We start from the raw sequence: 15,315 nt of genomic DNA, 5'->3' as shown, positions 1-15,315 counted from the left end.
TTACCTTACTCCATAATACATTCAACACTGGACATTACTCGCACCAATTTCACGTATGACCACACCGAGGAAAGAAAAAAAAAAAAAAGCAACACGGGAATCTAAAATTGCACGATAACGTGAAAATAGCAGAAAATTATCTACTCAAGATGTAAAACGAAAACGTATTTGCATAGAATGGTGTTATACTCGGATGTTGATTAAGAGACTATGTGAGGGAAATGATCAATTTTCCCCTTAAGATCTTAACCAAAATCTTAAATGAAGGATTGATTTTGAGCGTGAGAACTCGACCATAACGAACAGAGGTAAGAAAAGAACAGAAAAGAGACCGCATTTATCGGCTTCGAAAGGTGTAATATATGGCGTGTGTGTGTGTGTGTTAAGACGGACGCCTTAAGAACCCGGTGGTTCGAAAATCCAAGGTCGATCTTGTCCAGGATTACCTTGTGTATGTGTGTTTGTATATATATTCGGTTATATTGCTTTATCTCTCATCAAATACATGCTCAGGGCAAGGTTATATTTTTCTTCAAAAAAAAGTTATTAGAAACAAAAGAAGAAGAAATGTATAAAAACGGGGAAAAATATATATATATTTTTTACTTGTGCGTAGATAGAATCGAAGACGCTTATTTTTTAGTGAATAAAGTCATTATGGTGGGAGGACTTCTTTATACGTTTCAATGAACTCCGCACGTAGAAAAACAAAATGTGTAAATAATTGCTGTGGAAAAAAATTAGTGAATTTTTTTTCTCTCTATGTATAATTGTTGAGATATTGTCTGATAAATGGTCAGTTTTCTTAAGAGTATATCCAGTTTCATGACAAATTGAGTAGTTCTTTCTTTCTCTGCGCGTGCTTCTTAATTAAGGTATAAGAAAAATAAAGGTGCTTTCTATATGATTATATTAATGGGGGAAAAAGCTATGTTTTGAAGACAGCGCTGTCAGCTTTTGATGGATGTTTCTATTCATTATTACAGTAGAATCTCTTTGTCTTGAATTTGACGGGAGCGGAAAAAAAAATTTCGACTTAGAAATTTCTTTTGAGAAATACCGTTTTTTTTACGTAAAGACAAAAAAAAAAAAAGATGGAGTTAGATAAAAATTTGAATCTATCAAGTCACAGATTACGCTATTGATGATAAAACTGAATTACGTTCAAATTTGTTTTGTTTGGTGAAAAATTTATTTCAAACTTTTATTGAAATAATCCGCAAGTATATATTAGCGTACATTGTTTGCTATATGCGAGTGAGTGTATTGAGCTTTTTGGTGAGTGTGGGCCACCCATATGATTTGATAACCGATCGTGTGCCACAGTGTATTGAAATTTCCTCTTACTGTAATACTTTGCTATACGGTTAACTTTACACCAATCCCGGAAAAAGATTCATCGTTGATGAGCGGCTATTCTATTGCATATTTGCAAACGGTTTTGATTTTTTCTGACAGGAGACTTTATAGGTCAACTTATATACAGGCGTCCAAGCAATTAATTGATTCCGCAAAATGGTCGCGTAAGTCGAAATCGTGTAAAGTGAGTTGAATGTAATATGGGAAAGATAGGGATAAGGGGGTTGGTTTTCTTCCGAAAGATAAAAAAAGTGAACCTAAAGCAAAAGAACACTTTTCTGATGAATTAATTATCAAAACTTAATGAATAAATCCCGTGAATATATAGACAATAAGAATGAAATAAATTAGTACTTTTCTGTCTTCACTCACTACTCCTGACTGATCCTAGTGTGAGTATGGAGGTTTTTTCCCGAAGAGCCTGGCATGATAGGCTGATGACTCTTTTTAATGGAACAGTCGAGATCCGACTCTGACAAGCAGCATTTTCCGTCTCCTTATAAAAACGTTACCAGCAAATCCAGAGAATTCTGCATATTTCTCTTAAATTTGAAAATTCTAGTTTCACTGGAACAGCTTCTTCCTAATAAATTTCTCATGGCATTGTCGATGTGTTACGAAACATTGTTCATCAGTGAGATCTGGTGAGTTGTATCTGAGAATTTCTCTCATGTTTGTCTCAGCTACATCATTAAATCCAACACGTATTCCGTCAAATAATTTAACTCTATGCTATATATATATCTTTAATTAGCAGCCCTATTTCCAGGATTAATAAGCAGTGCATCCATTATTTCGGATATCGTTTTCTAAACATATCTGTGCCAGTTGATTTCACCTGGGATTTTTGTCAAGAAAAAGTTGTATTTTCTGTCAAAAAAGACATACTTAATAATTAGTAAATGCTATTTATTTATATTTAAAAACAATTGTCTTTCAAATCATATGTATGAAGTTGTAATACACTGATTTTTTATCATTATATGCTCGATAGTAATTTGATGGTAATGTTCTGAGCAGAGCTGTGGGCTACTATGCACCACCCAAAAAGTCGTATAAAGAAACGCCGAAATAATATATTTTTTTTCACTTCGTTTTAGACTTAATTCAGCTCGGTGTCAATCCAATTGCGTTTAAAATTAATATCGCTTGTCTCTTGCTTATTTTCTGATAAAATAATATCAAATTTCATTCATATAAGTTGCTTTCTGTTTGTTAAATGAGAGGAATTGCACTTTGGTGAATAATTTTTATCACTTTTTCCATTCGAGACCAAAAAAGAAATCAATTTCCTGTAGTACTATGTGGTAACACAATAAATTTTGTGTCGACAGTGTTCAAAAGCATTGTCTTGCTAAGAAATAATTAGTGCAAAGTAACACCCTCATATAGGTTAATTTGCACCAACTTTAAAAACTCATAAAAGTTTTAAAAACAAATTGTGATGGCTTTATATGGCAACTCTTACATAATCACCATAATTTTCTATAATAATTTTACATATTTGCCATGCCTCATGAGTTTTCTTAATAAACTCTCGAAAACGGTGCAAAGTAGTCCCAAATTACTGTATGTGTGATTTGAAATAGCGTAATAATATTGTGAAAAAAAAAATCAAGCATTTTTTTCTTCGCGAGACCAATCTCCGTAGAACTCATATACACAGTAGTTTTTTTCATTAGTGATCTCTTGGCATCCAAGGTAGAAAAAACTACGGGCAGCGCAATTTAGAATACGCCTGATGGTCCATGGGCCATGAATTGAGCATTGTATTCTACACAGTATTATGTATAGTCATAAACAAGCGGTCAATAATTTGGATTCTGTTTGCTTTAGAGAATGGTGCAGCGTTTTTAATGATTGTTCGGCATTCTTCACACAATTTATTTAAATGTATTTTATACGAAAATTGTATTTGGATATAGTGTTTTTATTTGTAATAGTAAATAAGTACGAATGTGCGTATATTTCTAACAATTATTTATGCTGTTTGGATGTGTAGATGCATTCTATTTAACACATTTACTATCGACCCTTTCCCTTCTACTAATAATTTGATCATAAATTGTCTACGGTCGACTGTACAGGCACCGGTCACTTGTCGACTAACAATATATTATGCACTGTAATTTATTACATATCTTGAATTGGAATAAATTTGACTTGATTTGAAAAAAAAAGGTCTGTTTCTCTAATTTCTCTGGATCAGCGTTTCTCAATTTATGGGTCTGCGATGGTGGCACAGGTGTTCCGCCGGTAGACACGGTAATTTTGTTCAAACTGAATGAAAAATGATTCAATTATTATAATTGTTATAAATAAGTGCAGCGATGTCCTTATGGTTTGAAATGGGAAATTAAACCTACCTTCGTTATTGAGGTAACCGTATCGTCCTCCTCATGCTAGAAGTCCGAATGTGTAATGTCCTTGAAAAAAAAAAAGAATGTGGTAAAGGACGTTTGAATGTTTACTCCATCCATGTTACTCTATGGAAGTTATTTTCCTAAAATGTTTTGTACCGTGCTTCAATAGGGGTGTACATTCGCATTTTGGCGAAACTTAGATAGCAAACTAAAGTATCCAAACGGCTGATAAAAGAACATTGCACACTCGTGCTTCTGGCATGCATGCATATATCAACGAGATAAATACGGGGAATTGCTATCCTAAGTATAGACATCGTTAATTGTAGCCAAAAAAATGCAATTTATGACTAATTCGCGAATTATTAGTGAAATTGCTGAAGGGCGGGGAAGTAAAGAGTCGTTGCAAATTGCAGTGAAAAAAAAAATTATTTCAATAGAAAAAAATTCATCATGAGTTGGGTGACTATATTTCATGAAGAAAAATACGGGAAATTGGGATCTTAAACACGGTAAATAACGGAAATAGGCAATTTTAACTGTCGAAGAATTACCATTAGACCCATTTTTACCATATAATTTGACTCGTGGGAGAGATGATAATTCATCATTTGAATCCGTGCCTAGCCAGGATTCTAGAGATTGGCCTGATTTATTAAAATTTCATTCATAATAAAAAAATAGAAAGTATCTCTCTTGGATGAGGGTAGGGGGGCCCTGGATAGGACAGGGCGGCCACGAGAAAAAAAAGTGATCCGTCGGGGGCCATGAACTGAAAAAGGTTAAGAAACACTGAGTTAGACGAATATTTATAGTCACAATATTTTTCCCCATGTTTTCCCCTTTATATAACATTTATTCACTTTTCTGAACAGTTGTTTTATTTCCGTTTTTATCTTTCTATTGCTGACTTTGATTTTCACATCAACCACATCAATAAAATTTTTCATTCAATTCATTTATAGTCATAATTATCGTAACATAATTCATGGTCTTTCCCCCCCCCCCCCCCACCCAAGCCAACTTTGATTTTTTTTCAAGCCAACTTTGATTTGGTCATCGAATTTCAGAGGCTTTTGAAGAAAAATGCTCAGAGAGAGAGAGAGAGAGAGAGAGAGAAAGAACCGAAAACGCATTGATTTATTATAACAAATGCGAAAAAAAACTAATTTTCTTCGAGTTTTTCACTTTTCACTATACACAGACTTTTAACTGTGCGCGACTTTATTATAATCATTCGGTCCGGTTTGCAATATCTATCGAAGGACATATTTGATTCGTTTAATAGGAATGCGGTGGTGAATAACACGTGGGCAGCCTACAGGAAAAGAAGCGACAATCCCGTTTCGTCATGGGATGGATGAGACGATCCTTTCTGACGACTACGTGATTATTTATCGATGCATACATAACGAAGGCGTGACACAAAGATACGAAAACTGAACCGCAATCGGAAGTATGACTAATGCTAGCCTATAAACGAAAGGATGTACGTGTTTCGAAATCATGTTGAGAGAGAGAAGTGATCAAATATTATCCGTTTTACTTGAAAATTATTTACAGCTTGAGTCATCTCCACTAGACCGGAACTTTTAGTAGGAGAGAGATACAGGGGCTGTGTGGACAAAATAGGAACTTGTCGTATACGCCCGCCCTCTGGTGTGGAAGAGTTCCACTTAGTGGGCGATAATGTGCACACATCAGTCTAGTCGTAGCAGTGATAGCGTTCGTATGCGATGTAAATTGGAAGAATTGGACACAACAACAATGGGAGAATGTCATCTGGTCAGATAAATCGTCGTTCACATTATTCCAGATTAACGGACGTGTTTACGTTTGGAGAACGCCAGCACAAGCTTATTATATTGACTGTCTCCTCTCTATTGTTAAACATGGGGGGAGATCAGTGATGCTTTGGGGTGTCATGTCTCACCATGGTATCGGCCCACTTGTTGTCCAGGGGATGGGCGGGTTAAAGCATCGGTTTATGTCAGTATTCTGGCCGACCATCTTCATCCAATGGTGCAATATTAGTTCCCTGATTAGATAATTCGCCCGTTCACACTGCTGGAATTGTCGGAGACTGGCTTGATGAAAACCATGATGAACTGCAACATCTCGTGTGGCCCGCTCGGTCCCCTTATCTTGATATAATTGAACCTTTGTGGGGTATTTTGCAGGCCAAAATGTGCAGTAGGTTTCCACCTCCATAGACACGCTCTGAATTAGTGGCCTTTTTGCAGGAGGAGTGGCTACGTATCCCTGTGACTGTTGTGCATGACTTGTATTTGTCCATCCCCCGACGGATACAAGCTGTAATTAATGAAAAAAAAAAAAGGGCCAACAGCCTATTAATAAATATTTTGTCTCATTTCACAGGTGTGCATATTATTTTGTCCAACTCCTGCATATGTATTAATTTTCTCGTAAATTTTTAGAAGATAAATTAAAAATGAGAAATGAAGTTGATCCCATGGGTTAGAGGTCGAAAAACCTCCTCTTTTTCTTGGGACCACTCCAAATCAATAGCCAATAACGTCAAATCTGCGAACCACAAACCAATAGCCAAAAACGTTGAGTGTGCTGACTCCCTGTGCCATAGCAGTGTGCCTCCCTGACTCCCTGTGGCAATAACGTTAAAATTGCGGATTCACTGTGCCGATAACTTCAAATATGCGGACTCCACGTGCCAATACCGTTGAGTCTGTGAAGATGCTGTGTCAATAACATCAAGTCCGCGGACTCATTGTGCCAATAACAACAAGTCTGCGGATTCCGTTTGCCAATAACATCAAGTCCGCGGACTCATTGTGCCAATAACATCAAGTCCGTGGACTCATTGTGCCAATAACATCAAGTCTGTGGACTTCCTGTGCCGATAAACTAACTGAATGGCACGGACCCTTTCACAAAATAATGTAGCCGTGTAAAAACGAGAAGTTAATTGTTTTCTCATCCAAACTCACGGATACCCTTTTTTTACCCCCGAAATCTCTCCAGGGATCCCTTCAACGGTAAACAAGTATCGTGCGGAATATGTATTCTGAGAATTATTTACTTATTCTTATTTTTACTTATTTATTCTGTTCAAATGCTGGTTAATTGCGATCAAGACTGTTATTTTGAAATACGTAGCACGGATGAGGAAAAATATTCGATGAATTTACGAGAAAAAAAAATATCGATGTATCGATCGATCAAGGGTTTGAATGATGTGACCGATACCGGGCGATTGTCCGACTTCTCCAAGAAAAGTAGTTGTTTACCCTGATGAATTCCTGATAAGATAATCGCGTTTGTGGGATGAGGTCAATGGGTAGTTGTTGCGTCACGATTTCAAACACGCGTGTTTATAGAGCGCGGTGTAATTTTTACTGCTAATTAGTACCGTTCAAAAGTCAAACCTATAGTATTGTTACCCGAAATATCGTTGAACTCTTCAATCCATCGTATAGGACAGGGATTCTTAAACAGGAGTGCACGCATCCCTGGGTGTGTGGGGAAGCATATTTGAGCATATTTTTTCATTAAATATTCTATATTCCTCACTAATTGTAAAATATTTCTTTCAATAATTCAGAAAATATTTTTCATTAATTCTGAACTTTTACGAATTGCGAAATACATTTTTTTTCCCTAAATCTGAAATTATTTCTTCCAATAATTGTGAGATAATTTCTCTCATTAATTCTACAACCATTTCTCATCGATTATAAAACTATTGCTTTCAACAATTCTGAAATTATTGCTCTGAATAAATTCTAAAATTATTTCTTTAAATAACTACTAATGCATTTCTCATTATTTCTGAAATTATTTCTAAAAGTAAAATTGAAGTGACTTCTTTCCCGAATTCTGGGATACATGATTTTATTGATGTTGCACATGAAGTGTAGTTTCCATTGTTTTTGATGACGATATTTGTAAAACCAGTCGTGAAGGACAATTTCCTTCTACGAAAAATCTAAATTATTATCAAGATACTAAAGAAAACTAAATCACAGGCCCTCAATGTAAAAAAAATATGTTCAAGTAAATAACCATATGAGATGGGGGAGCTGGATCGAATGTTGGCTCTTTATAGCACACTAGCCTGTTATAGGAGTGCACAACCTCCGGTCCGCGGGCCATATCAACACCCACTAGAAAACAAAAAATTCTCTAGTAGGTGTTGGCCATATGCGGCCCGTCAAGGTGTTCCATCCAACCTGTGAAAGTTGCTCCGGTAGAAAAGTGTCAAATATACACAACACTATAAATACCTCGGTTGACCGTATTTACTTCATATAATATAACGGGATATTACCAAAAATTTTTTTCAAAGGCAAGTAAAGATGTCATTTGCAACCGCAAAATTGTCAAAGTTACCAATCAAAGCCAAAAAAAAGTTGTCCAAGGCAAGTAAAGTTGCCAACTATCGCTAAAATTTCTGAAAAATCGTCAATCGCGGAAAAATATGCGTCAAATGTAAATCCCCCCCCCCCAAAAAAAAGACATGTACAAATATGTGAGATGAATATACTTTTATATGATTATAATTAATTATGATAATTAGAGCAAAAAATCATCATAATATAATTTATAATTCACGAAAATATATTCTTAATTCCTGATTTCATAAATTCAACTGTTATTGATTTTGGCCTTCAATGCTTTGTGATGAAGGAAAAATGAGAAAGAAAACGAAACATTTTGTGAAAATAAAAGAGGGACGGCCAAAATTACGAGAACGTTCCGCAAAATATGAGTCACGTGGGCACTCTAATTTAAACACTAGTTTCTGTCCCGCACGTGGCAGAAATATCGTAGATTATCCTTTATACGTTAGAGGTTGCTGTAGGAATGTTAACGAGGGAGTGTGTAGTTCTCACGTATATCTGACGCGCGGACTGAGAATTTTGTGCCCTCTAGCCTATAAGGTCATGGTCAGTCACAAATTGGAATGGATAATATAGAATAACTTTAGTCAGTTGACGCCAATTAGTATGTTGAAGGAAGAAGGTGCCCCCCTTTTTAGAGATACAATTGTCGCATTTCTGGATCTCATTTATTTACCCTTCTGTGGGAAAACCTGAGAGGTAAATTCTGAGAGGAACCCTTCGGTTTGGGGAAAATTCACCGACAACAGCTCGGCACGAGTCAGTTAAGTGAGCAAGAAATGACCCGATAATCAGTAAATAATACAGTAGCTACTGACTGAGTGACGGGGTAAGTGATGGCGAGTGAGCAAACCAGTCAGTGAGTGAGTGGCAGAGTAAGCGACCTAGAGGTAGAGTAAGTGACATAGTGGGCGAGTGAGTGGCAAAGTGAGCGACCTAGAGGTAGAGTAAGTGACATAGTGAGCGAGTGAGTGGAAAAATGAGTGACTTAGAGATAGAGTAAGTGATCTAGTGAGTGAGTGGGCGACCAAGTGAATGAGTGTCATGATGAGCGACCCAGTGGGAGACTGAGGGATCTACTGAGTGAAGAGTAACAGAATGAGTGACTTAGTGTGTAATTGTGTGATCTGGTGATTGAGTGCATGTGACAGAGTGAGCGACCCAGTGGGAGACTGAGGGATCTACTGAGTGAAGAGTAACAGAATGAGTGACTTAGTGTGTAAGTGTGCGATCTGGTGATTGCGTGCATGTGACAGAGTGAGCGACCTAGTCAGTGAGAGAGCAAGAGACATTGAACATTGAACATTGAAGGACCGGACGCACAGAGCAAGAGACAGGGTGAGTGACCTAGAGAGTCATTTAGCAACCTAGAGATGAAGTGAGTGACCGGCCTACTGAAAGAGTGATCAAGTAGCATAGTGAGCGACATTGAGTGAGTGACCTGGTGAGCAAGGGAAGTAAGTGAGTGATTGATATAATGAGCAACCTAGTAAGTGAGTGACCTGGGAAGTAAGTGAGTGATTGATATAATGAGCAACCTAGTAAGTGAGTGATATAATGAGTGAGGTAGTGAGTGAGAGACAGAGGGAGCGACCCTCCTGAGTGAGTGATAGAATGAGTCACCCAGTGACTGACTGTGTGACCTTGTGAGTAAGTGAGTGAGAGCAAGTTAGTTCTAGTGACAGGCCAGTTTTACTCTTCATTCACTCACTCGTTCACGCGATCATTCATTCACTCAATTAATTCACTCACTTCAAACTGATGTCGGTGAATTTTCCCAACAATGAAATTTCCATTAGGTGAATTGCTGTCGGTGAATTTTCTGGACACGGGGGCCATCAAATTATAATATGTACTTTCAGTGGCGTAACTAGACAGGTGCACTCGCACAGGGCCCACTTGGAAGGGGGCCCAAGAATGGACCAGAAGGGGGGGGGGTAAATGCATATTCTTGCACAGGGCACAGGAATGGCTAGTTACGGCACTGTGTACTTTCATTAATCTCAGAATTTCCGATAACAAGATTCTGCAAACTGTCGAAATGGTAATTGAAGTATTTCGTACTTACGTATTCGAGTCCATTTTTACGGCTCTAGTTAAATATTTCAATAAAATTTTGAATATTTTTACCAGACGGTGACATGTAAAGTTCCCATTGAACAATATCTGTTTAAAAACGAGGGTGGAGGAGTTTGAGATTTCAACTGAAACTAGGGTTTCCAAACTTTTTACTTTTATAGCACCCTTGGGAAAGACAGTACCGTGAAACCTCGCTACAACGATACTGTGGATACAACTACAACGATATAATATAACCATAAATCACTCTACAACGACATTTTTTTCAGTCAAATCTTGTTTGGAATTGCCTATAGTCTAACATGAAACCCCTTCTCGATACAACGATATCCTCTACCAAGATAAATTCTTGTATAATGATATTTTTAAGAGATTTTGAAACCACTACAACGCGATATTTTTATATTTCGCTCAAAATTGTCTTGAATTTAATTTTAACTTCATCCCTTGCTTTCATTCTTCCGAGAGCGCCTAATAACATTGGTGTTTTGCGTCACGTGATCACCGAAAATGTTGATAAGGCTGTTGGTGTTGTCACTTTCTCTGTACGACATAAAAGCGCAATACCGTAAACCTTTTTACGTGGGCAATGCACCCGAATGATAGTAAGTTCGTTTTTTTTGCGACAAATAAAACACTATGAAGCGCGTTTTCTGGTGGTACTAATAACGCAGATTCAGAAAAGATGGCAGCATAAAATTTGGTGGCACGTGATGACAATGTAGCTTCTCGATATAACGGCAATCCCTGTACAACGATATTTTTGTCTTGGTCAGCGGAATATCGTTATATCGGAGTTTTACTAAATTAGAATATACACGATGTCTTGCAAGTCCTAATTCGGCAATATCTCTTGAATCGTTGGTCAGAGAGGTGTGACTCCAGTTTAAAAAATGATCAAAATGTGTTCAAAAATCACTCCGTACCAGTTTCGAGAGCGAAAATACAGTGTGTCACAAAATAAGGAAACCTAAATTTTTATACAAGATGTCCCTCTGATTAGAGGATGGTTGCCGGTTTCCTTGTCCTCTAATACCCAATCTGTTTACTCTGTCCCAGGGACGCCGGAAGTCAAAAATGTTTAGTATTGCTCGAGTAAAATGAACATAATGTTCACTTGGATATGTATGAAGACCATATGTCACACATTGAACAAAAATGTCCCGTTTTTGGTAAATCTTCCATCGCCCGAACTGGGGGGGGGGGAAGGAGCTATATTTGAATGATGATTGATGTTTCTGAGCAGTACCATTCAAATGATTGGTGTTGCTTTAGCAACATGAGCATACATGTTCCGGCGTCCCTGCTCTGTCCTCTAATATTCAATTAGAAAGTTGTTGCCCCGTCTCTGCTGAGGCGAAAAAAAAACAACAACAAAAAATTACGTTTTCAAGTCCAATATTCGTTCAGATATTTGAATTCAAAAAGTGGACGAAAGTTGGGGAAGAAGATTTGTCCGTTAGTTTATGCTGTGCTTTCACAACTTTTCTCAGTTTTGAATTCAAATATCTCAGAAAAATTGAATTTTGTGAGAAATTGAATTTGTGATTTTTACTTTTTACTCGCATCATATTGTTTGAAATTCATTAAATCCGATGTCATTTTACTTTGAACTATTATACAACATGTCTTGAATTTTTTTACATGCTCTTTTTTTTCTATAATTATACTACGTACTTGGCGGCTCACAATGTAATACAAATTCTTTTTGGCTTCTTGGAAGGACTTGGTGTCTCTTGGGGCTACATAGTGTATATTCGTTATGTCTTTTTTTTTCTTTTTCTATTGTATTCCTTTTTGTTTGTTACTGTCCAGTATTTGTAGAGTGCGTGATTGCGTGTGTGTGTGTTTTTGCAATTAAATATACAGTTGAATCCCGTTTTAACGAATACCGATATAGCGAAAATCTCGTTTTAACGAACACGTTTCTAATCCACCAAATAAGTTTACATAGGAACAATGCATAAAAACGGAAATTCCTTTATAACGAAATTTCGTTATAATGAAGTGATTTCTCCGGTCTCTTGGAGTTTGTTATAACCGTTATATACGGTTCGACTGTGTATGCACCAAACGAGTCATTGAGGAGATATCGCAAGTTAAGGTATAACGTGGTATATAAGGTATAATATAATGTATATATAGTCGAATCCCGTTATAACGAACTCCAAGAGACCAGAGAAATCACTTCGCTGTAACGAAATTTCGTTATAAAGAAATTCCAACTTTATGCATTGTTCCTATGTTAGCTTATCTGGAGTATTAAAAAAAGTGTTCGTTAAAACGAGATTATCGCTATATCGGTATTCGTTAAAACGGGATTCAACTGTATATATATATATATAATAAGGTATATAAGAGGTATATAGGTATAACGTGCTCTAATCAGACTTGAGTTTGGCCCTAAACATTTCTTTTTTTCTAATATAGTCCAGAAAAACCCATATGGTTCATCTGGAACTGTTGATCCCATAACTTTTAATCAAAATTAACATTACCATGGGAAAGAGACAAAATGATACATCATACAAATTTCTTTTACAAAGAAAGCTGTACTTACCACAGCATTCTCGTCCTCAGAGACCGGAACAGTACACAGCTCACCAAAACACAGGAACAAAATCCATAACACAAGTGACAGCGGAGACGAAGACATCACACGAGAAGAGAGTAGCGACCCTTCGCGGCCCATTGCCTCTCTCTCTCTCTCTCTTCTCACTTACTCTTTCTTTCACTCTCTCTCCAATATTACTTCACTGAATTATTATTGAAAAGTCCCAAAAGACATTCACAAAGACGAGAAAAAAAGAGATCAGCTCCTCTCGCGATTTGACTAGATCACACACACACATGTACACACAACACACAATTTTCCCACTATTTGGAGAAAAAAAAATAATGATAATGATGATAATCGCGTCGTTGGATCGTTGGTTGCGTGGCCGGCGATCGTTGCTGCAAGAGCTTAACTGTTCTTGATGAAGGTCTTGCGGACCAATGAAGAGAAAGAAAAACAGCAAAAGAAAATAGACACTTCTTTCTTTACCTAAAAAAAGAGTATTTGTTGGTGAATCAACTTCCTCATCAGACAGACATGCGTACGTCCGGCGGGAAATCTTGTTTTCATTCTTATTATATTATATTATACCCTTTTTTATTTACCTATTTTATTATTTCTTTTAGAATATTACAGAAAAAGAAATCTCTTTTATCTAATTTCTTCTTTTTTTAAAAAAAAATGTATAATTTTGAACTAAATAATATTCATTCAATAAGAAGAGACTCGGACCGATTTTTTAAGAAGGAAAAAAATCGCTATTAAAATCGTGACTGTCATTTGAAGGATTTGTTTTGATGAGTTTCTTCTCTTTTTCCATGATGTATCAAGGTTGGAATCAGATCGAAATTGATTAATTGTTTGTATACAACTTTTCTTGTATACGTGCGTACGGGAGATGTTTCTCACCTTTTCCAGAATCGTATCTTAAAGAAGTAAAAACCCCCCCCCCCCTCTCTTAACGGACACCCTCTCAGACGCGGTCACTCCCTCTTTTACAGCTAAGAAATAATTTCAGTTATGAAAATAAAAGTATACATTTCAGACTCCTGATTAACGATCACTTTTACGGACTGATTTTTTTTATCCCGCCGGTGTCCGCAAAAGAGAGGTTTTCTACTGTATCTTCATTTATCAATGTATAATTTCAAAAAAAGGGTAAAAGGTTGTGCGGAATCGACTGTTTTTCACTGAATTTTGGTTCTCGTTTTTTTTCAGTTAATTATTCAAAAATATACAGGGTGATTCCATAATTCCTCTTTCCGCATTAGATACATCATTCATGTTGCAAGGGGTTATATAGTGATTAACCGTTTAACCGGCAGAAGTAGAAATCCCTAAAACCCCTTTCAAAATGTCATATCTTTTTCAATTAAGTAGGTCCTTCCCCCCCCCCCCCGATTATCATCAGGCGAGAACTAAAAGGTATAGGGATAAGTTTTCCATTCAGAAAGCATTTACATAAAATATCTGAGCTTGTCAATGCTAAAATGAGAGGCTTTTATGGAGACGAGATATCTCGTCATTGCCCCTTAAAGGGTAAAAATATTTAAAAAACCCTAACTTTTTACACGGGCACTCTCTCCTCGAAAACCCATTAGGAAGTTGTTGCCCTGGCTGAACCGCGAGGCCAACAAAAAGAAAATCCACGTTTCCTAGTGCAATATTCGCTGTTATATTTGAATTCAAAAGTCGGGGGGGGGGGGGGAGCTTGGAAAGAAGAGTTGTCCGTTAGTTTATGCTGTTCTTTCCATCATTTCCAGTGATTTTTGAATTCAAATATCTCAGCGTATATTGCACCAGGAAACGTGGAATTTTCTTTGTCGGTCTGAAAAAGGGACAGGGTAACAGCTTTTTAATTGGCATTTTGAGCACAGGGTGTCCGTATTAAAAAGTAAATGTTTATATTTTAATAACTTTACTGAAAATATGAATGACGTATATCTGAGTTTTACACATTAACTGGATTCTTTTTATACTTGGAAGTATTCCTTTCGGTAGGCACTAAAATGCGGCAAGGGAGATTCTGGAATCATCCTGTACATGTCACGGTAAAATCCCGAAGACCATTAAAACCTAGGTTTCACCAAGACGGGTTGGTAAAAATCCCGAAATACGCGTATAAAGATTTCCGTTTCGGACTTTTACCAAGTAAAACCCAATTTTTATGATTCAGTTAACCATCAATCGTGACACTTATTAATTGGTTTATATTTTAATTACTTAATAATAACAATAATTAATTAATTTCTAGCGTAATTAATTAATTAATTAGCGTCAGAAACTAATGAGTTCATAATGGTTGATTAATTCATTAAAAATGGGATTTTTCTGTTGGAGTAAAATAATTAATTAGTTTATTGATTAATTTTTGAAAATAAATGATAATTAGCTTCAAAAATGAATAAATTAGTGTCAGGACCTAATCAATCATATTTATTTTCACTATGTTCATGGTTGGCAATTGCTTAATTTGTTTATCATTGACAAATCATAATTATCAATTAATTAACAAGCGGCAGGAGCTAATAAGTTCATGATGGTTAATTGATTCGTTCAAAAAGGGACTTGAACTTAG

General features: G+C 36.5%; 1 protein-coding gene across 1 annotated transcript in view; it reads right to left on the bottom strand.

Moving 5' to 3' along the window:
* The window catches only part of LOC149069519 (stromelysin-1-like), a 47,696-nt gene extending 34,538 nt beyond the window's left edge, over nucleotides 1-13,158 (bottom strand). Inside the window, exon 1 of the mRNA XM_089249652.1 lies at nucleotides 12,741-13,158. Coding sequence (XP_089105778.1) covers nucleotides 12,741-12,872 — 132 coding nt within the window. The 5' untranslated portion in view covers nucleotides 12,873-13,158. The remainder of the gene's footprint in view (nucleotides 1-12,740) is intronic.
* Between the last annotated feature and the right edge of the window lie 2,157 nt (nucleotides 13,159-15,315).

Source organism: Pholcus phalangioides, unplaced genomic scaffold, assembly GCF_987345545.1.
Source record: "Pholcus phalangioides strain wild (caught in Gottingen) unplaced genomic scaffold, Ppha-v1.0 ptg000022l_1, whole genome shotgun sequence".
NCBI classification, from domain to species: domain Eukaryota; kingdom Metazoa; phylum Arthropoda; class Arachnida; order Araneae; family Pholcidae; genus Pholcus; species Pholcus phalangioides.
This window is presented reverse-complemented; position numbering and strand designations above follow the sequence as displayed.